This window comes from Malaya genurostris, chromosome 3 (genome assembly GCF_030247185.1).
Source record: "Malaya genurostris strain Urasoe2022 chromosome 3, Malgen_1.1, whole genome shotgun sequence".
Taxonomy (NCBI): domain Eukaryota; kingdom Metazoa; phylum Arthropoda; class Insecta; order Diptera; family Culicidae; genus Malaya; species Malaya genurostris.
This window is the reverse complement of record NC_080572.1, coordinates 149,148,795-149,174,383: the sequence shown is the minus strand read 5'-3', so window position 1 is coordinate 149,174,383 and position 25,589 is coordinate 149,148,795. Positions and strand designations below refer to the sequence as shown.

General features: G+C 40.4%; 1 protein-coding gene and 1 long non-coding RNA gene across 2 annotated transcripts; one reads left to right on the top strand and one right to left on the bottom strand.

Moving 5' to 3' along the window:
- Positions 1-2,083: 2,083 nt before the first annotated feature.
- Positions 2,084-5,555, bottom strand: LOC131434039 (uncharacterized). The gene is made up of 2 exons (XM_058600670.1): positions 3,354-5,555; positions 2,084-2,617 (listed from the first exon to the last, which is right to left on the bottom strand). The coding sequence occupies exons 1-2, from the start codon at positions 5,553-5,555 to the stop codon at positions 2,084-2,086; spliced, it is 2,736 nt and encodes a 911-aa protein (XP_058456653.1).
- Positions 5,556-24,624: 19,069 nt separating this feature from the next.
- Positions 24,625-25,162, top strand: LOC131438160 (uncharacterized). The gene is made up of 3 exons (XR_009230887.1): positions 24,625-24,738; positions 24,847-24,973; positions 25,029-25,162. It is a non-coding gene; the product is annotated as an uncharacterized LOC131438160 (long non-coding RNA).
- Positions 25,163-25,589: the final 427 nt, after the last annotated feature.

The window sequence follows — 25,589 nt, the reverse complement described above, 5'->3', positions numbered from 1 at the left end:
AACAATAGCTATCAAAACATTAAATACCCAACCAGAACTTCTAATAATTTCGATATATATACCTCCACTGCCCATCAGAAATCAAGATATCAAAGAACCCCTCATAAAATTATTAGAAACAATAGATAAAACAAATCTCCAAACCATATATTTGCAGGAGATTTTAATGCCCATAATCAAATGTGGAACCCAAATCACCCCAACTGTCCTAGAGGAGAGTTGATAGCTATCTTATTGGAAAATCATTCTCGATCGAACCACCGTTACGTTCGGACGTGCTTTTCTCGGTCTTATCACCACAAGTTTTCTTTAACCGTTAATTCGTTGTAGTTGTCGCGTTGTCTCGCGAAGCTGTGAAACCCGATATGGGTAAAAAAAGGTCTTTCTAACGGCCAATCGAAAAAACGTCCCAATGATGGGAAAACTGACGACAGTAGTGCCAAGAAGCTGCTTGGTAATTGTTCCTACAGAACCGAATGAAACACTATTTTTGATAGCTGTACATGTATTTACGCTTCAAACTGGAATAATTCATTTTAATTATAATATGCCAGAATAATTACTTCAACCAGTACTTACAAAATAGTGTAATTAAATCAAACTGACGGCAAGAGCATCAGTCAAAAAGTACGGGTGTGTAATGTCAGAGACATAACAGGATGTCGTGAATACAAATAAAACTGACACGATTTCTTTACACTTTCGAATTCGAATTGATAGTTGATCGATTGTGTGAATTGCGAAACTTTCCCCCTTTTCACTACTAAACTTTTCAACGAGTTTTGACGTCGATTATCTCATTTCGGATTTGCATATTTCATTGAAAGAAAATATTAAGATGCTGTACAGGATTCATTTCTGACTTTTAGAAGGACCAAATTGTGGAGTTCTCTACAATATTTAGCACAGTTCGGAACATTTATTTCGAACGATTTTCGCACAGCGAAAAGTGCACGAACCAAATCCAATTATTTTGGATTTTCACTAAACTGATGATTTCTACCTACCTTATTTCAAATAAGTGATCTTAATAGTTCTTTAGATAACATTTAGAGCCATTAGAACGGCTGATTTTATATAATGTTGTCCACTTTTCGTTTCTTATTTTCTTTCTCTCCAATGCAAAGCACCAGCAGCTGATGCAATCGTTCTTGCTTGAATTGACACATCCGCACGCAGTGCCAAATGATGCGAAACTGGTTTAATGCGTATTCTCGCCTTGACGACCGGAAGGCAAATGAGAACTACGACCTGAGCGTTTGAGGTTTGGCACCACGCAAAAGGTCTGCTTTCATCGACGACTGCTCCACCTGACGATTGAAGTCCAAATGAGAACACGACCTAAGCGTTTGAGGTTTTATACCACGCAAAAGGTCTGCTTTCGTCGACGACTGCTCCACCTGACTATTGAAGTCCAAATGAGAGTACGACCTGAGCGTTTGAGGTTTGGCACCACGCAAAAGGTCTGCTTTCATCGACGACTGCTCCACCTGACGACTGAAGTCTAAATGAGAGTTGCGACCTGAGCGTTTGAGGTTTTCAACCACGCAGAAGGTGCACTCTCCGAAGCTGCTGGTCCCACGACGTCTGCTTGCATCCAACGCTCAAGAAGAAATGATCGAATTTCGAAGACGGTTCCCCTTTTATACGCAGTCAGTTGAAAATATGTGCCTGACTACCTCAAAATCGTCGTCCTTGCGCGAAAAAGCCAAGCAAAAGTACAGAGTTTTCCGCGTTGTTTTCAAAGTTTGAGAAAACTTAATATTTGAGTTGTTTGTGGTTATCACACTGTTCAAAATATTATCCCAAATTCCTGATCATATTTTTGATGAAATGGTGAAAGAATTATGTTGCTGCCTTTAATACGAGTCGAGATATTCACGATTAAGTTCTGCCCATTCTTCCATATGGCTAATTTTGAAAAGGCACCCCATAGTAAAGTAAGTCGTATTCACGACAAAAAAGAATCCAATAACCCTGTTATTACACTCGTTAAAGCATTAATGCAAATAAACTGTATCAAACATTTCTTACCATCTAATTGTACAAAAATCAATTATATTCGTATTATATCAAACTACGATCACTGCTTGCTCGAAGTCACTTCCTCCTTGCTGTCCGAAATGTCAGTGTTCGTTTTCTCACTCAGCCGTGTTGCCAATCGTGTTGTCTCCGCGGCAACATACCCCCTCCCGTAAGGATGGGTGGATGACTCATCTTTACCAACTTCGCCAACGTCTAACACGGCGAGCTTCGACACTGGTCGACGGAATATTCCCGAAGACGTTTGAACTAGTACCTGACGGACTCGACCATCTGAACTAGCAATCGCTTCCAGTACACGCCCACGAATCCAACTATTTCTACGCGCCTCATCAATGATCACCACCAAATCACCTGGTTGAACGGGCCGAACCTCATCAAACCATTTCGTACGCTTTGTTAGCGTCGGAAGATATTCACGTATCCAGCGGGTCCAAAAACAATCCAGATTTCTTTGAATCAAATCCCAAGAGTTTCGAATGGAGTATTTGTCTGTGGTCGTAGAAACTGGTTGCTTAAGGCCATTCGAACTGCCGAGGAGGAAATGGTTAGTGGTCAATGCATCATGTTCCGCCTAATCGAGAGGTAAGTAGGTTAGAGGACGGCTGTTGACTATATATTCTGCCTCCACGAGCATCGTTTGCAAGGATTCATCGTCAAGTTTACGGTCTTGAGGAAGGTTAATTAGAGCAGCTTTCACAGATTTCACCATTCGCTCCCAGGAGCCTCCCCAGTGTGGTGCAGAAGGGGGTATGAAAACCCACTTAGTTTGAGCGTTAGTAAAAGTTTCGGAAGCCGAAGTTTCGATTTGTTGAATCTGTTCTTTAAGAAGACGATTGGCTCCCACGAAATTTTTCCCATTGTCGGAATAAATTTCTATGGAAGGTCCCCAGCGACATACGAACCGACGTATGCACGAGATACAGGACTGTGTAGACAATTCATGAGCTACCTCTACATGTACCGCTCGTATCGTAAGACAGGTGAACAACGCGATCCACCTTTTCGCATTCGATCTTCCGACTCTCACCAACATAGGCCCGAAATAGTTCAGACCCACGAAACTAAACGACCGTACATATGGCGACAAACGAGCAGCTGGAAACGGTGCCATCCTTGGCAGAGCTGGTCGTGCTTTCTGTACCTTGCACCACTGACATTGTCTCGCGATTTTTCTGATTAGAACGCGAAGTCTTGGCACATAATAATGCTGTCTTAGTTCGTTGAATACAGTTTCCGAGTTTCCATGTAAGAACTTACGATGATAGTGGTCAACTATGTGACGTAGGAAGTATGACGGGGTATTTTACATTCGAAGATGCTAATTCAGTTGCTCCTATACGCCCATCCAAGCGTATTAGGCCATCTTGTCCCAATTTCGGTGACAGCGTGTACAGGTTGCTCGATCGCAGGAGTCCCATTCGTTCCTTTTCAGGGAGAAGTTCGTTTCTGGACAGAAGTACCAGTTCATCGGCGTATACTTCTCTTTGAACTAGTTTCCAAATCAATGTTTCCCCTTCTCGTATCTCCTCTTGACTCAGCGCTAACCGTCTTGTGCCAGCGACTCCAATTTTCTTCCGCTTCCAAAAGGTAATTGCTCTCACCAAATAGGCTGACGATCGCGAAAGGCGATTCCAGCTTGAGAAGCGGTCGAAATGAATTAAAGTTGTTGGCAGAGTCTCTTGATGGATAAGACACGGACGAATTTCTTCTTTTGTAGCGACTGTTGTAGGTTGTTTTGGCCAGTCATCTTCGGGCAAACATAGAAAATCAGGTCCTACGTACCAACGACAACCTGCGTCGAAGCAGGGTCCCTTACCCCACTTAGTAGCTTCATCAGCGACGTTGAATTTACTCGGCACCCATCTCCATTCGCTTTCATTAGTAACTGATGAAATCTCTCCTACGCGGCAGGCTACGAACTGTCGATAGGTGCGATGATCGGAACATATCCACGATAATACCGTAGCAGAATCGGTCCATAAAAACCGTTTGCGAACCGAAATTGTATGGTTTTCGACGACAAATGACAGCAAACGTGCACCCAACAAGGCAGCCATTAATTCTAACCGTGGGATTGTACCGTGTTTTAGCGGAGCGACCTTGGTTTTCGCAGCCACCAAACTGCATTGAAAGCTTCCATCTGAACGTCTGATCCGAAAGTACAGTGCAGCTGAGTATGCAGCTTCACTCGCATCCACGAACACGTGTGCTTGCAACGAGTCGTACAGCATTGCACTGGCGTCGTGAAAGTAGCATCGAGGAATTCTGAAGCTACTCACTTGTTTGATTAAATCTATCCAACGTAACCAGCGTTCGAAATGTTTATCGTTGACCGAATCGTCCCATTTTATTCCAGTGCGCCATATATCTTGCAAAAGAATTTTCCCGTGGACCAAAAAGGTAGCCAGAAATGCCAAAGGATCAAAAAGGCTCATTACTGTTTTCAACACCATCCTTTTTGTCGGCCTATCACACGTTTTCATTGCGGTTCTAACACGATCAGTGAACGAAGTAGAAAAGCCAAGTTCATCACTCTCTGGAAGCCACAGCATACCTAGAACACGTTCAGCAATGTGGCCTTTTCCCGATGTCAGGTGTTTAATATCTGCGTTCGAAACCTCACCGAGGTGGTCTAGTACAGATTTGCTATTAGAGATCCAATTATGGATGGTAAACCCTTCTTTTGAATGGATCAGTTGCACTGTTTCAGCGACAGATTTTGCCTCATCGACCGTTTCAAAACTGTCAAGGTAATCATCCACGTAGTGGTTTTGAATGATACCTTGTACTGCTCGTGGGAATTTGTCAGTGAACTCAAGCGCTTTTTTGTTTTTGACAAATTGCGCAGATGTCGGCGAGCAAGTAGCCCCGAAGGTGGCGACATCCATCAGAAATACTTTTGGCTCTTTATCTGAGCTTTCGCGCCATAAGAAACGTTGGGAGTGCTTGTCACGATCATTAATCCGAAGCTGATGGAACATCTCCTTGATGTCACTCGAGATCGCCACCGAATATTGCCGAAATCGAAACAAGACTGACGGCAGGGGTGTCAAAAGATCGGGTCCCGATAGAAGGACGGAGTTTAAAGAAATACCGTTTACTCTAGCGTCCCATATTAACCTTACTTTTCCCGGTTTGTTGGGGTTAGTAACCGCGCCGAGAGGAAGGTACCAGATACGCCTTGGATCCGCGGATTCCAACTCTTCAGTCGAAGCACAATGAGCGTAACCTTTTTGTTGGTACTCAGCGATTTGACGATGAATATTTTCCTTTAACGTTTCATTACGGTGCATACGACGTTCCAAACATTCCAGTCGTCGAATTGCCATCATATAACTGTCCGGTAGCTCTACGTAATCGTGTCTCCATAGCAACCCAGTCGTGAAACGGTTGCCGATTCGAACGGTCGTTTGCTCGAGCAACATGTTGGCTCGCTTATCGCTATCGGATTCCAAAAGTATTTTTGAACTTACACCACAGTCCTCTGTCGCAATGTAGTCCCGCACCATTTCGTTAAGACTCTAACAATCGCAAGCGTGGAAGTTGAGAAAATTTAACGATTTTCTTGTGCCGGAGAGGCTACCATACACGGACCAGCCTAACCGAGATTTTACTGCTATGGGTCCATCATCACCTTCTTTAACTTTCAGCGGTACAGCCAGCGACAAATCTCGGAGTCCAATCAACAGTTGTGGCTTAGCATTCTCATAACTGCGAATTTCTAAACCCTTGAGGTGCCCGTATTCACGTTGTAGTTCGTCGAAACGTACGGTTTGCGATGGAAGATTGAGACAACTTATCGTCTGGGCATTTCTCAGAGGATATCGCTTACGTCCGCCACGCTGTGAAACTTCTAATGTGACCAACTGGGATTCGTCTTCCGAAAGGGTCATATCACCAGTCCACTTCAAGCACAAAAAAACGTTCGGTCCTTCGATGCCAATCTGTTCGGTTAAACTTCTTTCAACGAGCGTTGTCGATTACCCCTCGTCGAGAAAAGCGAAAGTATTCACGGATTTTGTTTTGCCGTGAATGGTGATAGGAACAATCCGGAATAATATCGATTGTCCACAATGATGAAAGGCATAATTCTCAAGAGACGGAGATGTAGATTTATTCTGTATTTCTGCATGGAGCAGTGGATGGTGCCGGAACTGACACCCGTTTATACCGCATCGTTCAGTACTACGACATGTTCGACGGCCATGTGTATTCAGACAGGTTCTACACATTTTCAAAGAATGGATGGCTTTCCATCGATCGGCAACACTACTTTCTTGGAATTTTGCACAGTCTCTGACGCGATGGTCTCCTCTTTCACAAACTAAGCATTTTCTTGGAGAATCTGCTTGTTTCATATCCTTCTTCGGTGATACCGTATTTTCACTGTGAGCATGCAGGAAACCTTTTTCCCTAGGTCCACTCTTCTCCGGTTTACCACGATTTCCTACAAACAATACCACTTTGCTAACGGATTCTATCACTGACGACATGAAATCGCTAAATATTTTTAGCGTGGGTACGGAATGATGTGCCAAATGTTGAGCCCACTGTAGCTTAACATTCGCCGGCAGCTTTTAAACGAGCTCTTGCAGGAGAACGGGATTGGAGAGGTGATCATGTTGGCCTGCTGAGATGAGATGTTGCGTTAGATTTCTGACGGTTAAACCGAATTCGATGAGCGTCTCTAGCCGTTCACTCTTTGGAGTAGGACAATCCCGTACATTCCTAATCAACTTATTAATAATGATCTCAGGTCTACCGTAGAGTGTCTGAAGTGTCCTAATGACATCAGAATCTGATGCTGGGCTCAATAAGTAGTACCGTACTGACTTTAAAGCTTCGCCTTTCAGACATCGTTGTAATCGAGCAAGATTTTCGCCCAGATTATACCCACATACCGCTGTTGAATTGTTGAAACTACTTATGAAGATAGGCCACTCTTCGGGATCTCCTGAGAATTCCGGCAAATCACGGGCATCACATGTCGAGCAGCTATTTGCTCTGGGGAAGGCCTACGAGTCGAGACTGTCCTGAATGGAATTTCGTTACTACCGGGAGGTATGGCATACGATGAGTGCGCGGGAAAATTCCGCATCTGATCATCTGGATGTGCGAAATTGAAACCACTTTCATTTTGTACCGCGGGTGGCGGGAGCAACGGCGCTGGGATTGTTTCACTTATGCGCTGTTGTTTCAATTGATTGTGGAGATTATTAGATAACATTCCCGTGGGATACATGCCAATAGGAACCGCACCAGTACGAATTGTGCTGGTAGGAACCGCACCGAAAGGAATTGAGTTGAAATAACTCGCGCCAACAGGAACAGCGCCGACGGGAACCGTACCGGCAAAAACCGTGCTAGTAGGTATTGGGTTGAAATCACTTGCGCCAACAGGAACAGCGCCGACAGCAGTTGTGCCGGTAGAAACCGTGCTGGTGGGAGCTGCGCCTACAGGAATTGTGTTGTGAACTGCGCCGGCAGAAGCATCGCCAACGGGAACAGCGCCAACAGGAAATTTGCCGACGTGATTCACGCCGGCTGAAACCGTACCGGTAGGAATTGCGTTCACAGGAACTGTGCCGATAAGATCAACGCTGGCAGGGAGCGCACTAGTTGGAGCCGTATCGGCAGGAACCGCGCCGGTAGGAGCAGCACTGACTTGAACCGCATCTGCAGCAACCACACCGGTATAAACCGCACTGGTAGGAATTACGCCGACTGGAGCTTCACCGATAGGAACAGCGCTTACAGGAAGCGCGCCGGTAGGAGCCGTGTCGGTAGGAACCGGCCGGCGTGATAAATAGAAGGATCTAACCGCTTGGGCTTCGGTACTAGCATCTGTTGTTGCAGGTGGATCTGACATCTGTTTAGTTGCTCCTGGAGAACTTGTAGCTGTAATGAAGTCGGATTTACTTGACAGTCGTGTAAACGCCGTTCGAGTAACTGCACTGAGACACTTTCTTGGGTCTGTTGAAACGATTGAACCTCTCGTCGCCCGTTTACAAAAACGGTTGGGATGCAAGTATCTCTGATAACTAAGTTCGACTGAACAGCTGGTTCCGAATTTGGAACCGACATCGCCTGCTGATCGACCCACTGTGAAACGTGATTTGCTCGGTCTCGATTCTCGATCTCATCAATTCGACTACGAACACTCATGTTCCCGACACTTTCTTCTTCAAGAATACTTTGTTCCAGTGAATGAAATTTTTTAGTAAGGAACCGTTGTTCTAAGTCCAGCTCTAGCTGCTTTTTTGCTAGTGACTTTTGTTTCTCCAGACGTTGCGAACTTAGCTCCAACCGGGCTTCACGGCTAGATCCGGACTTGTTTGAATTGGACTTAGATGGAGCGGGGAGGCATCTTGAGCACGTTCAATCTCGCCCCTTTACAGAGTCCGTCACGCCAGCGCATGAATAATGCCACCAGCGGTTACATTTATCGCATTGCACTAAATTATCTGCGGAGTCCGGTCGCTGACAAGCCACGCAGCTGAACGTTTGGCTCGACGGTGGGGTTATGTTCAATTCTTCCTCGTGCTGCATATTTTTTTGAAGTTTGTTCCTACAGAACCGAATGAAACACTATTTTTGATAGCTGTACATGTATTTACGCTTCAAACTGGAATAATTCATTTTAATTAAAATATGCCAGAATAATTACTTCAACCAGTACTTACAAAATAGTGTAATTAAATCAAACTGATGGCAAGAGCATCAGTGAAAAAAAGAATCCAATAACCCTGTTATTACACTCGTTAAAGCATTAATGCAAATAAACTGTATCAAACATTTCTTACCATCTAATTGTACAAAAATCAATTATATTCGTATTATATCAAACTACGATCACTGCTTGCTCGAAGTCACTTCCTCCTTGCTGTCCGAAATGTCAGTGTTCGTTTTCTCACTCAGCCGTGTTGCCAATCGTGTTGTCTCCGCGGCAACAGTAATAATCCGTACGCGTTACTCCCGGAAGAGGAGGTAGAGAAGAAGGAAAAATTACCGCCCTTTTACGTTAAAGGATTCCCGCCGACCCTTCGATCGAATTTTAACACCTTGATAAGCAAAGGTTTACAAGCAACAATTCGCTTATGCTCGGATGGGTACAAAATTGTTGTACCGGCAATAAACCACTACAAGGCAGTAGAGTGTTATTTAAAACAAACAAAGGGGCAATTTTTTACGCATGATATTGCTGCTAACAAACCGATGAAAGTGGTTCTTCGTGGACTGCTGGATATGCTGGAGAGGAGCTGAAACTGGCACTGTTGGAGGCTAAGCTAAAGCCAAATAACGTCTACAAAATGAGAAGACACAATAAAGAGCACAAATACCGTGACCAACTTTACCTAATCCATCTTGAGAAGGGCTCCGCAACCATGAGCCAATTGAAGGTAATTAAAACGCTATTCCACATCGTAATAGAATGGGACAAATATAAACCAGTTCATCGTGAAGTAACTCAGTGCACAAACTGTCTTCAATATGGCCATGGTGCCAGAAACTGTCACATCAAAAGCCGCTGTTTGAAATGTGCCGGGGCTCACAACACAGGTGAATGCCTCGCAGAAGAAGCTACAGAACCGAAGTGTGCCAACTGCGGAGGTGGACATTTCGCTACAAGTAAATCGTACCCGCAACGAACGGAGTTCCTGAAGATTCGGCAGCAAGCTACCACCCGTAAACAACCGAACCGTAAAACAGCTCCTAAGATGGATGACGAAAACTTCCCACCCCTACCGGGAAATTCCGGCGGAAGCAAACGAACCGAACCGGGCCCATCCTTACTTCCTCCACCTGGATGGGGCAACCTTAATAGAGGGGCCAGTTAATAAGGATCTCTTTACTACCGAACAGTTATTCACCATCTTCGAAATGATGTAAACTAAACTTAGGATCTGTAAAACATGGTTCGAGCAAATAAATATTCTAGGAAAATTTATTATTGAATATGCCCTGTGAAATACTAAATTTGCTAAACTGGAACGCTTGCTCACTAAGGAGCAAGACTATCGAACTGAACGAGTTCCTTCACGAGAAGGAAATAGATATAGCCATCATCACGGAGACACACCTAGAACCAAACATCTCGGTGTATCTCCCAGAACATCGCATTCATCGGCTTGATAGGGCAACTTCTGGTGGAGGAGGAGTTGCCATCGCCATCAAGAGGAACATCAAGCACAAGATCCTACCAGCATTCAAACTGCGACTACTGGAAGCCGTCGGGGTGGAGATCCAGAGCACGAGATACCCCATCATCATTGCAGTATACTGTCCCAAGCAATCCAGCACCCGGGATGGTACTACTGCAATACTATACAATGATCTGTCAACGCTCACCCGACGGCAGGCCAAGTACATCATCGGTGGTGACCTGAATGCGCGCCATGAAAGATGGGGCAACAGAAGGCGTAACCGGAACGGTGTCGTCCTCGCCGAACACCATGAAGCAGGCCAGTACAACATCCTGGTACCGGACTCTCCAACGAGACTGTCCATTCCGTTCTAGACATTTTCATCAGCATCATCAGCATAGACAACGTTCCGGCCCTCTTTAGTGAACTATCATCGGACCACTATCCAGTGGTTCTGTCCTTCGAAACAGCACCAGTGTCATCACCAACCGTTCGCAACTTTGCCAGCAACTAGCCGAAGAGAACATCAATGTCGATATTACACTGGACACTTTTGTGGAAATCGACACGGCCATTAGAAACTTCGAGGAGGCAATCACGATCGCCAGAGAAACATCAGTACCAACAGTTCAGAGGGTGAGTACTTCTCTCCAAATTGACTGCACTACTAAACACCTTATTCGGAATATTTACCGGAGACAGTATCAACGTACAGGTGGTCTTGATAAAAAGACCACCTACACCAACTTGACTAGGGTTATCCAGGGAAGGATGGTGGAAATAAAAAAACCAAAGTTTCGATAAAAAACTTCAACAAATCCTCCCTCATTCGAAACCGTTCTGGTCGATGGGAAAGGTGTTGAACAAAAAATCAAAACCAATCCCTCCACTGGTTCCGCCTGAGGGCGCAGATGAGGGAATCATTTTAGTAACACCTGCCGAGAAGGCTAACGAACTGGGGCGGCAGTTTGTGTGTTCACACAATCTGGGACTCAACATTGTTAGTCCACACGAAAGGGCCATTGCCGATTGCCGAGATTGAGCTATCAGACAGCTTAGTTCCAGAAGAAACAAGAGTTACTGCAGATGAGTTAATGGCTTTTGTGAAAAAGTCCAAAAACATGAAGCCCCCCGGTTTCGACAACATTTTCCACATCAAACTAAAGCAATTGAGTTTCCGCTCTTTTGACTTTATTGCAAAAATATTCAACCGGTGCTGGGATCTTGGCTACTTCCCTTCAATGTGGAAGTTAGCTAAAGTCATCCCAGTACTGAAACCGGGGAAAGATCTTTCCCTATCCAAAGGCTATCGACCCATCAGCTTACTCTCTGCCCTGTCTAAGCTGTTTGAGAAATCAATTCAAAGCCGAATCCTTGCATTCGCCGATCAACATGGGGTCTTCCTGGAGGAACAGTTTGGGTTCCGGAAAGGAAGATCTACCATTCATCAACTCACGAGAGTTACCAACATCATTCGACGGAATAAGTCGGCGTCCAAGTCGACAGCAATGACGATTTTGGACATCGAAAAAGCGTTCGACAATGTGTGGCACGATGGACTGGTGTTCAAGCTGCATCGATACAATTTTCCGATGTATCTGATTAAGATCATCCAAAGTTATTTTTCAAATAGAGCTTTCCAGTCTTCTTTGCAAAATGTTCAATCGGACAAATTTTCCATCCCAGCAGTTCTGGATGTGCCCCAAGGAAGTATCCTGGGTCCCATTCTGTATAATATTTTCAAATCAGACATCCCACCTCTTCCGGGGGGTGGAGTTTTGTCACAGTTTGCTGACAATACGGCCATCCTTTATGATGGACGAGTCGTCAGTACTCTGAAAAATAAATTGCAGAGGGGTCGGGACTGGAAAATTGTAATCAATGCGGCGAAAACTCAGGTCATCCTGTTTCCGCATTCGAGATCGACTAGACTTGTTCCGTCTGACGAATGCAGAATTCGGTTCGGTGGCGCTGACGTGCAATGGTCCTATCCGAAGTGGTCTATCTAGGATTAACGTATGACAGACATCTGATCTTCAGGTCACATGTTGAAAAAATAATCACCAAATGTAACATACTCATCAGGTCACTGTACCCGTTGATATGTAGAACATCAAAACTGTGCCTAAAAAATCGGATGGCTGTCTACAAACAAATCATCTTCCCCGTAATCGAATACCCCCCCGTTTGGCGGGGTTGTGCACGAACACACAAGCTAAAGCTCCAGCGAGTTCAAAATAAAATCTTGAAAATGATCCTTAAACTGCCCCTTCGGACGAGAACCATGGAAGTACATGAACTGGCTTCCCTGGATACCCTAGAAACAAAATTTGAACATCAGTGCATAAAATTTGGAGAGAGGTGCTCAGCCTCAGAAATTGCTATGATTCAAACTTTGAATGTATTAGATTAGGGTTAGACATAAGTAGATAGGATTTTATAATAATTAATACAAACAAAAGTTCAAACTTTGCAATGTAAATTACAACATATTGAAAAATTCACATCGGTACAAATTAATGTAAGAGAAAAAACCGAAGATGAAGAGCCATCAGGCTGAAACACTTGATATGTACAAAATTATTGTAAAACACATAAACTATTAAATAAACACAATTAACTGGTAAAAAAAACTTATTGGAAAAAAACCTGTTTTAATCCAACTAGTGGTGTAATGATGCCTTTCTCATGTACATATAATATTGTGGTATTCTATTCAAAATTTTGTCGTGAACACGACTTTACTTTAACGACTTTACTTTAACCTTTCAAAATTTACCCTCTGAGAGAGTAATAAGTTTTTGATCGTACATATCTCCTGTTGTATCTAATGAATCAACATAATTCTTGCTACATGCTATCGGGAATATGATCACAATTTTATGATAAAATTTTCAGTTGTGTGACATAATCTCAAATAGTTCAAAATTAAACTTTTTGAAATGTTTGGTATAAACGAGTATCAAAGAGGATAGTTCATGAGGCGCGTTTGCCTTTCTCGTATTTTGAAAGCTCATAGCTCAGTGGAGTGTGGAAGGATTTATATAATCTAACTACCAGTAGAATCGAAAATTTTCAACTTGAACGTGTATTGCAACAACATTGAAGTTTGTCAATAGTACACTATTTAAAAACCTGTTTGATTTAACCCATGACAGCACCAGCCAATCAGAACGCGAGATGTCTGCATCTATACAAGAGCATACATATAAAAGTTGAGTGGTTCATTTTTTCTACCATTTGCTGAGCAACTGTTCCCGAAACAAAACACACGAGAGCAACATCGAGGACCTGTCGTCTCAATGTTTCCCGCTCTGCGAACAGGAAAAGAAATTTTGGCAAAGGGGCTGTCCGTACACCTCTGCCAGTAGCAGGTATAAAAGGAAATGTGATGTGAGAAATAGCGTCATTTAAGTTAAAGCAGCTTTTCTGAACGCACGAGGCACCGTCAGCACGATGGCACCGAAAACCGGTAGAAAGGCAGCCAAAAAGTCCAGCAAGGCCCTTTCAAAGCACTTTTCAGTGCTTTTCAGACAGATCAAAGCACTTTTCAGTGTTAAAGATCATCATAAAGATTTAGTTGAATTTTGTCGCTTTCTTACTATTTTTTGAGCAACTGTTGCCGAAACAAGACACACACGAGAACCAGCGCAGATCTTGTTGATTGTGACAATTCAAGGCACTTTTTAGTGCCACAGATAATCATAAAGAGTTAATTAAACTTTCAATATTTCCTACCAAAAGATTCATCAAGATGGAAGTTAAAATAATTTGCACCGTCACTAACACATTCAATTATGAACGGCAATTGAGCAATTTGACGTCTCTGTTACTCACACCGATGCAGAGTGCGCAGATCTATTCATATACGAAATAAGAATGTGTGCGAGCCGAAGTCAAAGTTTGTTGTGGGTTCAATTTTATACTGAGGTAAAACATTTTTGACTCATAATCATACACTGCGAAAAATGCATATAGAATTTCGTAAGTTATGAACTAATGAACCAAGTAGAAGACAGTTCCATTACGTGATATAGAGTTTCATGAATGATTTTATGTCTTTCTCATCTGTTCTCTTGGCACTGCAGTGTTTTTTTATTGCATATATGTCTTCAATAATTGACACGATGCGGCTCGACAAAATTCACTGGGTTATTGCGACATACTCACACTAGCATTAACCTTTCAACTGCTGAGAATAGCCACACCAACACATTCGCACGTGGATTGGTCTATGCGAAAGTGGAAGTGATTATGTTGAACACATCTTTATACTAGTATAGGGTCGTGTGAAAATATGCCATGCGAAACAGGTTTGCCATATATACAGATTAATCTGCATTATTATTATTATTATTATTATTATTATTATTATTATTATTATTATTATTATTATTATTATTATTATTATTATTATTATTATTATTATTATTATTATTATTATTATTATTATTATTATTATTATTATTATTATTATTATTATTATTATTATTCCCTGGGCTTTGGATGATGAGCTACAGGGTGCGTACCCCCGCTTGGGGGATGGGGGTGGGAGTCAATTTACACTTCGCGTATTGACAAAATCGGACCATACCGAGATCGATCGTTCGCTTATAAATGTTGTTAAATGTTATCAGGAATAGGAGTAAATTGATATCTTATGAACCGTTTAGGAACTTTCAAACCTTTCCGATCCGGCTCGGTATCGGTAATGTTTACAAATTGCAATGACGGCGAAACTGCTAATCAGGTGAGAATACACTCTCTAATCGGGAAAGGTTTGAATGTACTTAGATTTCTCCAACTTGGACACAGATGTCACCTTCTAACTAAGAGTGTGAGATGTGTGTTTCTGGAAGAGAACGGTTCACGTGGACCATTTCATCCAAACACACCTAGTATTTCTTCACGAAATACACGTAGTTCTTGTTTCCTGGATGCGTGCTCAACACTAGAAGGCCCAAAACTTAGTTTAGACCTTAATTGCTTAAAAGCAGTCAAAATGATTGAAAGAGAGAAAGTCAATAATATAAACTGTGACAGAATAAATAAAAGCTAGTGCAGTGTGCCTAAGTGCATATATCGTTAAATAAAGAATTAGCAAAGTTCACAGAATTTCAAACAATCATTCCATGCGCAAGCTTACTAACACCTGATTTTATTTTATTTTTATCACAAGAAACTATCAAAATAAAATATAATAGACAAAAACGATATGGAGCGGAAAATCCTAGGGTGCCACAGGAATACCAAAAGGAAATTGAAAATAAATCAAGAGCTCCAGTAAAACGACGCAAGATTGGTATTTTCATGTAATAACTCATTTGATGACATATTAACTTTTGGTAAGTAACAATATTTCTATTTTTATTATTACTTTTATTATTATCATTATTATTATTGTTGTTGTTATTGTATTATTATAAATATTATTGTTATTATTATTGTTGTGATTGTCACTTTTATTATTTCTTATTAATATTATTATTGTTATAGCAATTATTATTATTTCTTTATTCTTGATAAATTATCACATTGAGATATTAACAGGTTTCTCCGGCATAGTAAAAAAAGCGATGCAATGGGGAATAGGAAATGTAACGTAACTTCGACAAAGATAGAAATAATCAGAGCAGATTAGGATGGATAGTGTTAGTAGACCAAACATATCTACATCTATTTAGGAACTTTAAAGTAATAATCGTTTATACCGCTTCAGACATAAAAGACTATATAGGAAAGCAGGGCCAAGACCGAAGCGGATACAAAGCGAAATTTTCCAAAGTCTCGTCGACGAGGACATTTAAGACACAGAAGCAGTTGGTAGGATGACAAAATACTAATACGATACAGACGCACGACTCAATGATTGACTGGTAACAGGGTGAAGCACACACTTCCTGCCCAAGTGATAAACTCTCTGGTGAACTTGCAATAGAAGATATTCGTATCTTTCGTTGCAAATTGATAACCGTAAAGGAATCTGTCGCTTGGGTTACATGCTGGAGGAAACCTATCAATGATAGGCCGGTTTCCTCCTTCGTTACTAGTGTTCATTTGGGCACCATAGCCTAGTTCGTCCGGTATGGAAAGTGCGGATCGTTGTAACCACCCCCCTCGGCCAGGGTAGCCTATAAAGGAAAAAATATTATTATTATTATTATTATTATTATTATTATTATTATTATTATTATTATTATTATTATTATTATTATTATTATTATTATTAATATTATTAATATTATTATTATTATTATTATTATTAAAATGGGGAAAGCTTGCAAAATTCATACAATCAATCAACTAACTGATATTAGGAAAATTTATGGGAGCGTGCCATTTTTTTTTGTATTTACGACATTCAGTTATGTCTCTGACATTATTAACCCGCCATTTTCTCTTCGATTTTTGAAAGAAACCAAGAGAGTGTTTGTGCATTAACTAGTATAACATACATAATAAAACAGTGCTTTGATTGCGTAGTTCATTCTTAAGAAAACGAAGTGGGTTCACTTTTATAAGCACTTCCGGCACCGGAACTCGAGAACCGGTATAATCAAAGTCGGTTCGTACGGCCACCAACTAACATGACATACGAACTCTACTAGTTTTTATTCGAATTATGAAGATTTTATACAATTTTGCCATCGCACTCTAAATGACGATTCAAATGTTTGTTCTATCCGAAAATATGCAGTAATTTTTGGTAGGACCATAAAACCTTTCAATTGACCCTAAGATTGGGAATAACGGTTTAGAGTCCAGTTTATAACGGTTTTTGTTAAGTTTATGTTAAGTGACGGTGTACAATATTGAACACACTTTACCCTATAACTCCGGAACCGGAAGTCGGATCCAGATGAAATTCAGGAATTCCGTATGGGACCGAAAGGCCTTTCATTTGATGCTAAGTTTGTGGAAATCGGTCAAACCATCGCTGAGAAAAGTGAGTTTTTTGTTCCGCCTGTTTAAGTGACGGTGTACAATATTGAACACACTTTACCCTATAACTCTAGAACCGGAAGTCAGATCCGGATGAAATTCAGGAATTCCATGTGGGACCGGAAGACCTTTCATTTGAATCTAAGTTTGTGGGAATCGGTCAAACCATCGCTGAGAAAAGTTAGTGAGATCTATTTTGGTATCTATGACCACTATTTCCGGTACTTCCGGAACCGGATACCGGGAACCAGGACGGCCGGAATCGGTTTGTTTAGTTGCCTAATGATAATGACTATCGATTTGTGTAGTTTTGAGACCAGTTTAGGAATTTTTTTACTTATTTTGTTTCACCGGTTCAAGTGACGGTGTACAATATTGAACACACTTTACCCTATAGCTCCGGAACCGGAAATCGGATTCGCATGAAATTCAGGAACTCCGTATGGAACTGGAAGACCTTTCATTTGAATCTAAGTTTGTGGAAATCTGTCAAACCATCGCTGAGAAAAGTGAGTGAGATCCATTTTGGTATATATGACCACTATTTCCGGTACTTCCGGAACCGGATACCGGAAACCAGGACAGCCGGAATCGGTCTTTTTAGTTGCCTACTGTTGATGACTATCGATTTGTGTAGTTTTGAGACCAGGTTAGAAATTTTTTTAAGTTTTTTGTTTTGCCGGTTTAAGTGACGGTGTGCAATACTGAACACACTTTACCCTACAACTCGGGAACCGGAAATCGGATCCGCATGAAATTCAGAAATTCCGTATGGGACTGGAAGACCTTCCATTTGAATCTAGTTTGTGGAAATCTGTCAAACCATCGCTGAGAAAAGTGAGTGAGATCCATTTTGGTATATATGACCACTATTTCCGGTACTTCAGGAACCAAACATATGAAAATTACATACAATTTAAAAAATCCAAAGCCAAACTTAAACAAATGATCCGTAAACAATCTAAAAAGAGTTGGAACAAACTGGTCGACTTCATAAACCCAGATATGAACCAGAGACAATTATGGAGCACAATAAGAAAATTAGGAGGTGGAAGACCGGCAAAAGATATTATATATCTACTGAACGATTACAATCCCGCTTGTGAGGAATTCTGGCAACCGTCAGAAGGCTGGCTGCATTATGGCTGCTGTCAAAATTTCCCAGGCGAAATTGCGTCATTATCTCGCCGTACGTGTCTTGTTTATTTCCCTCCTTGTTCTTTTTTCTTTTTTTTTATTCGACTTCATTTTATATTCGTCAATCCCGCATGTACGTACAAAAAACGAATCTTGAGACGAAGTAAATGAGATTGAAATATGGATATGTTTGGTAGTGAGAAAGTAATGTTATTAGCAATAACATTTTCCATGATTAGTATATATGAAGGGCAATAACTTATTGCCTTTCATATGTATCTTTTATTGAAAAAATAAAACCAAGACGCTTAAAATGTAGAACCGATTCAAAACGGTTCTGCCAATCTTGTATGGCAAAAATCCGACAGAAAAGAACCGTTAATAACCACTAGGCGAAATTCTCTGCCGGAAACGGTTGTTGCATTGTTGCCAGACTTTTGCCGGAGTTCTGGCAGAATTCCGGCAAAAATGGCTGGCAGACATAGCCAGCCCTCTGGGGGGAAATCTGCCCGCCGCGTACAAGTGGGATATAGCACTCGAATTTATCAATGATAAATTCCCGAACGCTCTCGATGACTTGAGCTATAAGCCCAAACAGACAAGTAATATTATCAACATAAACTACACCGAAACATTAAAACTAATTCAATCAAAAAAAGATTATTCATCGCCAGGTCATGATAATATATCATTTTACTTTCTTAAACATATAAATTTTAAAATGATGATGAAAATAATAGAACTTCTTGACATAGTCGTCAACAATGGTAAAATTCTTGAAGAATGGAGAGTTATCAAGTTAACTCCAATTTTAAAACCATCAAAAAATCCAAACAAACCAAACTCATACCGCGCTCTAGCTATGCTATGTGTCATTTTAAAATTAATAAACTTCACTGTTAAAAATCAACTCACATCCTTTATAGAAACAAACAGCTTACTTCCAGCATACTCTTACGGATTTAAAAAGAAAACATCGGCTATCAACTGCATTAACACACTCATTTCCCATATCCATAACGCTAAAAGAGAGGGTCAAGTCATCATAGCCACGTTCCTAGATTTATCAAAAGCCTTTGACAAAGTAAACGTAGATATCTTATTACAAATACTTGAAGAGGTTAAAATTCCAAAGTCATAATCAATTGGATCTATCATTACCTAAAAAAGCGAACGATAATCCTCACATTGAATGATTGGAAAACTATTACGCGAACTACAAACAAGGGATTACCACAAGGATGCCCACTATCTCCAATTCTGTTTAATATTTACACAATGCATATCCATTCCATAGCAGATAACGACAAAATATTAATCCAATTTGCCGACGACTTTACAGCTCTAGTCAAAGCCAAAAACTTACAGTTAGCAAAAGAAAAAATGAATACCTTCTTATCAGAAATCTCAGATTTCTTCCAAAAACTCAACATGATAACCCTGACAAATGTGCCGCAATAGCCCGCATAGCGTTTTGGCTACCAGGGCAGCCGTGGCCACCAGACGGCTACCAAAATTGATTCAGTGACGGTTGTCAAATCCAATTTGACAAAACAAAGTCGCCTGTATATAAGTTAGCCGAGCGTTTTCATCTTCTCGCCTTCGCTGAAAGTGTCAAAGATTTCAATGTGAAATATCCTGATGGATACGTTTGTATCGTTTGAGTTGTATATCTGGCAGCGGTGAGGCAGTCGGTCACCAGAATGTCTGCCAGCCATATTTTTCCAGCTGGTAGCGTTTAGCCAGCCATCTGGCAGCCATGCGTATGCGGGAGTATTCACTAAGAAATTTCTCCCAACCACAAACATTACACTAAACAACGTACTATTAGAAAACAAAGCATTTCATAAATTCCTTGGATTAATCATAGACTACAGATTGAATTACACTAAACATATTGAGGTAACGACATCTAAAGCTAATCGCAAAATTAATATATTAAACATGATTGGTAAAAAAACAATGGAGCAGATCCAAAAACAATGCTAAGAATTTCAAAAGCTATTGTACAACCTCATCTAGACTATGGACTCACCATAATAGCGGCAGCACCAAAAAAGTCCTTCGCCAAATTAGAAACTGTACAGCATTCATTTATAAGAACATTTCTACGCCTACTAAGATCTACTCCAAATCATGTAGTTTTAGCAGAAGCCGGAGAGTTGCCATTAAAAGAAAGGGCAGAATACTTAGCATTCAAAGAAATCACAAAAATATTTTATTACAAACCAAACCGATAATACCATTTTTAGCAGAATTCTTATACCTTGGTTCTATAAGCCAACACAGTTCTTTTCTAGAAAAAATAACATATATTAACAATCATCACATACTACAACTAGGCAAAATAGTACAGTTCGAGAAATCAAGAAAGATAACAGTAATCTCTGAAATAAAAGGACTTACAAAATCGATCACACCTATCAATGTGCAAAAACAAATGGTTCTTAATCTAATAGATAATGAATACGCGGATAAATACAAAATATTTACAGATGGGTCTAAAATAAATAATAAAACTGAGTATGGAAGTACTTTTGCCGCTCTCAAGAGAACTCTTTGGCACATTTACGTAACCGCACTAGAAACTGATGCACGCTTCGTTGTATAGTCTCATCGCATTCTGCCAAGAGCGAGGCTCAAGCGCTCTCGTCGCATGAGATAGCGCGGCGCGTTCGCTTCATGTGTTCTACGAGCGGTTTGTACGTTATTTTCATCCTCTTCATCTCTTCCTTTAGAATAGGACACAAGTCGCACGAACCGCTCTAGGCACGAAAAAATAATTATAACAGCAGCTTTTACTGTGGCTCACATAGCACACAAGCTGCACTCATAAAAAATCTCGTGCGCTGTCTCGTGAGACCTAAGCGCACGAGTCGCGCGCAGAAGAAAATGCGATGCTCTGAAATTTCAAGCAGCACATCCCGCTTCTATGTGTCCGCTACGCGTCTCTTACTTGCTTTTGGTTCGCTCTTTGAGTCGGTGCTCACGTTCACAGGATAAATATGCGACACACACACTATCGGTGCGCTCTCGCTGTCGCATTTGTGCACGCATGAGCATTTGCGTGCGCAACGATTTATTTTATTGAAATAGTGATAAAAGAAAATATGGTTTAATATAGCAAATATTGTTGCTTGAAACTACAAAACTAGATGTTTGAGTTGTCTCAGTGAATTAGTATATTTCAATGAATATTTTGTTAAAACCAACAAACATTTGACTTGTGTCAGTTTCTTAACAAACAATTCCATAGTAAATTTAACTTGCCAAATCAGTTTACAATGAACTAACTTTAAATGAAAGTAATCTTTATAGTGCGTTGAATTTATAAACTTGGCAGTTGAAATAAATGATAAAATAAAAACCTAAAATGATTATTATTTCTATTTACGTTTTTTATTTCCTAAAATCCTTTTTTTGCTGTTGGTAAGAGTAAAATGATTTCTTTCATAATAATTTGGAGGGTTCTTTTTGATGCATTTTTGTCGATTTATTTTATTTTAGCAATTCTAATTACTTACACACTTAAAACTTAATTTTGATCTCGGCGAAACAAAATTCTAAAAACGAACGGCAAAGCGATATTTTACTGAAATTTCGCAAATATAGCTTTCACCAAAATTCTCGGTTTATTACTTCCAATTTCTCGGCAATTCAAAATGTTATACTGATATTCGGTTTTGTAAATTACCGTGTTTACCAGCAATTGGTCGTTCTGCCGAAATCAACAAGTTAATGATATCAACTTACCGACATCTCGGTAAACAGCTTTTAGACAACCGAAATTCGGTGAATCATCAAAGTAGTCATTTTTCTTCAGTGTAAAACTGAGTGATGTAAATAAGTGCATGTGTTCATATTGGGAATCAGTTGCAAATAAAAATTGAATCCGAATATAGCGATATGTTTCGTGATATTAGAAACAAATTTGTTCAATGTTCGACGATTATTCGTGACAAGAAATCCCCCAGAGCATTCTTCCGGGATAAAGATCCTCGCAACGTTAATCTACTGCATGAAATTGATTGGACTCCGGTATGATATATTTCTTTCAATATACAATGTTTTATTGAGCCATTACTTTCGTTGTAGCCGGAATCTAATTTTCGGCGGAAAATCGAATTGTGTTCTCTACTGTAAATAACATGGAAGTGCATCCATTCTACGGCGCATATGTTTGGCAAAATTTACATCATGGTAAATATTTTTTCTTATTTTACTTTTCCTAGCCTATTAGCTCAACAGCCAACATAATGTTTAAATAAATAAATCAATGATAACGAGTTTAAACTGTAAGGTTTATTTTATATTTAAATTTTTTATTTATTGATTGCTTAAAATTTCGGCATTAGCTCACATGCTTGAACACCGATAATGTCGATAATTTGTTTCCAAAAGCGACGAAGATCTCGGTAATTTATAATTTTATCGGAACCGAAAATCTCGGTAAAAGCAAATTATCTATCAAATGAAAAACACCGAAAATTTCAGTTGTTTTAATGTTTGCCGAGATAATTGCCGAGCACTCGGCTGTTCAAATCTCGGCAAAGTTTTGCCGAGATTCGGGAAAAAAATCTAAGTGTGTACATTAATGAAATTACAACTATTTCCAAACCACAATCATGGCGCGATGCCCTTGCAGATCGATTAAGATATAGATATCCTGTAACAATTTTTTTTGTGAAGAAAACGTGTTATGTAATATTACGAGGTTTCTACACACTTAAAACTTAATTATGATCTCGGCGAAAAAACGCTGAAAACGAACGGCAAAGCGATATTTTACTTAAATTTCGGCAAATATAGCTTTTTCCAAAATTCTCGGTTTATTACTTCCAATTTCTCGGCAATTCAAAATGTTATACTGATATTCGGTTTTGTAAATTACCGTGTTTACCAGCAATTGGTCGTTTTGCCGAAATCAGCAAATTAATGATATCAACTTACCGACATCTCGGTAAACAACTTTTAGACAACCGAAATTCGGTGAATCATCAAAGTAGTCATTTTTCTTCAGTGCAAAACTGAGTGATGTAAATAAGTGCATGTGTTCATATGTGGAATCAGTTGCAAATAAAAATTGAATCCGAATATAGCTATATGTTTCGTGATATTAGAAACAAATTTGTTCAATGTTCGACGATTATTCGTGACAAGAAATCCCCCAGAGCATTCTTCCGGGATAAAGATCCTCGCAACGCTAATCTACTGCATGAAATTGATTGGACTCCGGTATGATATATTTCTTTAAATATACAATGTTTTATTGAGCCATTACTTTCGTTGTAGCCGGAATCTAATTTTCGGCGGAAAATCGAATTGTGTTCTCTACTGTAAATAACATGGAAGTGCATCCATTCTACGGCGCATTTGTTTGGCAATATTTACATCATGGGAAATATTTTTTCTTATTTTACATTTCCTAGCCTATTAACCCAACAGCCAACATAATGTTTAAATAAATAAATCAATGATAACGAGTTTAAACTGTAAGGTTTATTTTATATTTAAATTTTTATTTTTATTAATTGCTTAAAATTTCGGCATTAGCTCACATGCTTGAACACCGATAATGTCGATAATTTGTTTCCAAAAGCGACGAAGATCTTGGTAATTTATAGTTTTATCGAAACCGAAAATCTCGGTAAAAGCAAATTATCTGTCAAATGAAAAACACCGAAAATTTCAGTTGTTTTAATGTTTGCCGAGCACTCGGCTGTTCAAATCCCGGCAAAGTATTGCCGAAATTCGGGAAAAAAATCTAAGTGTGTAATATTACAGATTATCAATACTTACGCTTGGATTGTTTAAATGCTCCACGAAAGAGAAATGAGCAGATGAAATTTCGATTTTTGAAACACAAACAAACTATTTTGTTTATTCACAGTTGAAAAAGTTTCGCTGGTTTATAAGAAATATAACTGACACGATTCATTTCAACAATAAACTGTGTTGTATTCGTGACCTCTTCAGTATTCAATATTTATGCTTTGGTGTTTTATTGCAGAGTTCGGCACTACCAAGCTTAGTATGTGTTACGGATATGGTACAGAGCAAAAGACTAGTGTGTCTGTTCGATACAAGTGACTTTATTCAACTGAAGGGAGAGGGAGAAATATTGTATTGAATATAGGTGAGAACAAATTTAGCGTGTGTGAGAACCCGACTAATAACTAATGTAACATCCTCTTCTCATTTTAAAAATAAAAATTAATCATCTATAACATAGTCTTCATACTTGCTCGGAAGTTTTCTCTCACGTTTCGGTCTGTACGTCGCATCTGTGGTCTGCTTGTTCGATTTGTTGGTGGTGGCCGCAGCACCCTTGCTGCCCCTGCCGTGTGTCATCTCGGGTGCATCAGCTGATTTGTTGACAACGGGAGTTGCCACTGGTGTTGTTTTCTCGTTTGGTTCAATCGCAGTAGACGGCGGCGGAATCAATTGCAGTCCAGGTGTTGCGTCAATGGTAGGTGTTGTGCTGTCACTGTTTTGTGGTGAACTATCTGGAATCGAGACGAGAGGGCTTGATTCTGGTTTATTACGCGGCTTGATGTTCACCAGATCTCTCCGGTAGCAAGAACCGTCAACGTCCACCACATACGATCGGTCGCTCAGCTTCTCGTTAATCGTTCCTGGTGTCCAGAACTTGTTGCTTTCCGGATGTGCTTGTACGTAAACAGGCGTTCCAGTTTGCAGTGCAGGTAGGTTGCGAGACTTTCGATCGTAGTAGTACTTCACCTTCCTCTTGTTGTCCAGGATTGTTTCCGGGACATTTTGCACAATTCGAGGATCGTATTTTTTCATCGAGGCTGGAACTCCGCATCTTGTGTTGCGTGAAAACAATCTGCTCACCGGGCTGCTGCCTATCTTGTTCGGGATGTTCCTCCAGTGAGATAAAACATACCAAATGTCTTGATTGGTTTCTTCTGCCTTTTGTAGCAACCGCTTCGCGATTTTGACGGCTGCTTCCGCTTTTCCGTTCCCTTGTTGATGGTGTGGGGAAGAAGTCGAGTGCTTGAAGTCCCATTTGGTCGCCATCTGCTTCATTTCCTCGTTCACGAAGTTGGTCCCATTGTCCGTGACGACGATCTGCGGAATTCCGTGTCGAGAAAAGTTTTTTTTACAGGTTTCAACTAGACTTCTGGCGGACATGTCTTTGAGAATGTCCAGCTCAATGTAATCAGAGTAATGATCCACTGTTACAAGGAACTGGTGTTTCTTGCCACGGTAGGAGGCGAAAAACACATCCATGGAAACGATTTGCCACGGGTAGACTGGAACAGGGTGACTCTGCATCGATGGTTTCTGCTGGCTTGG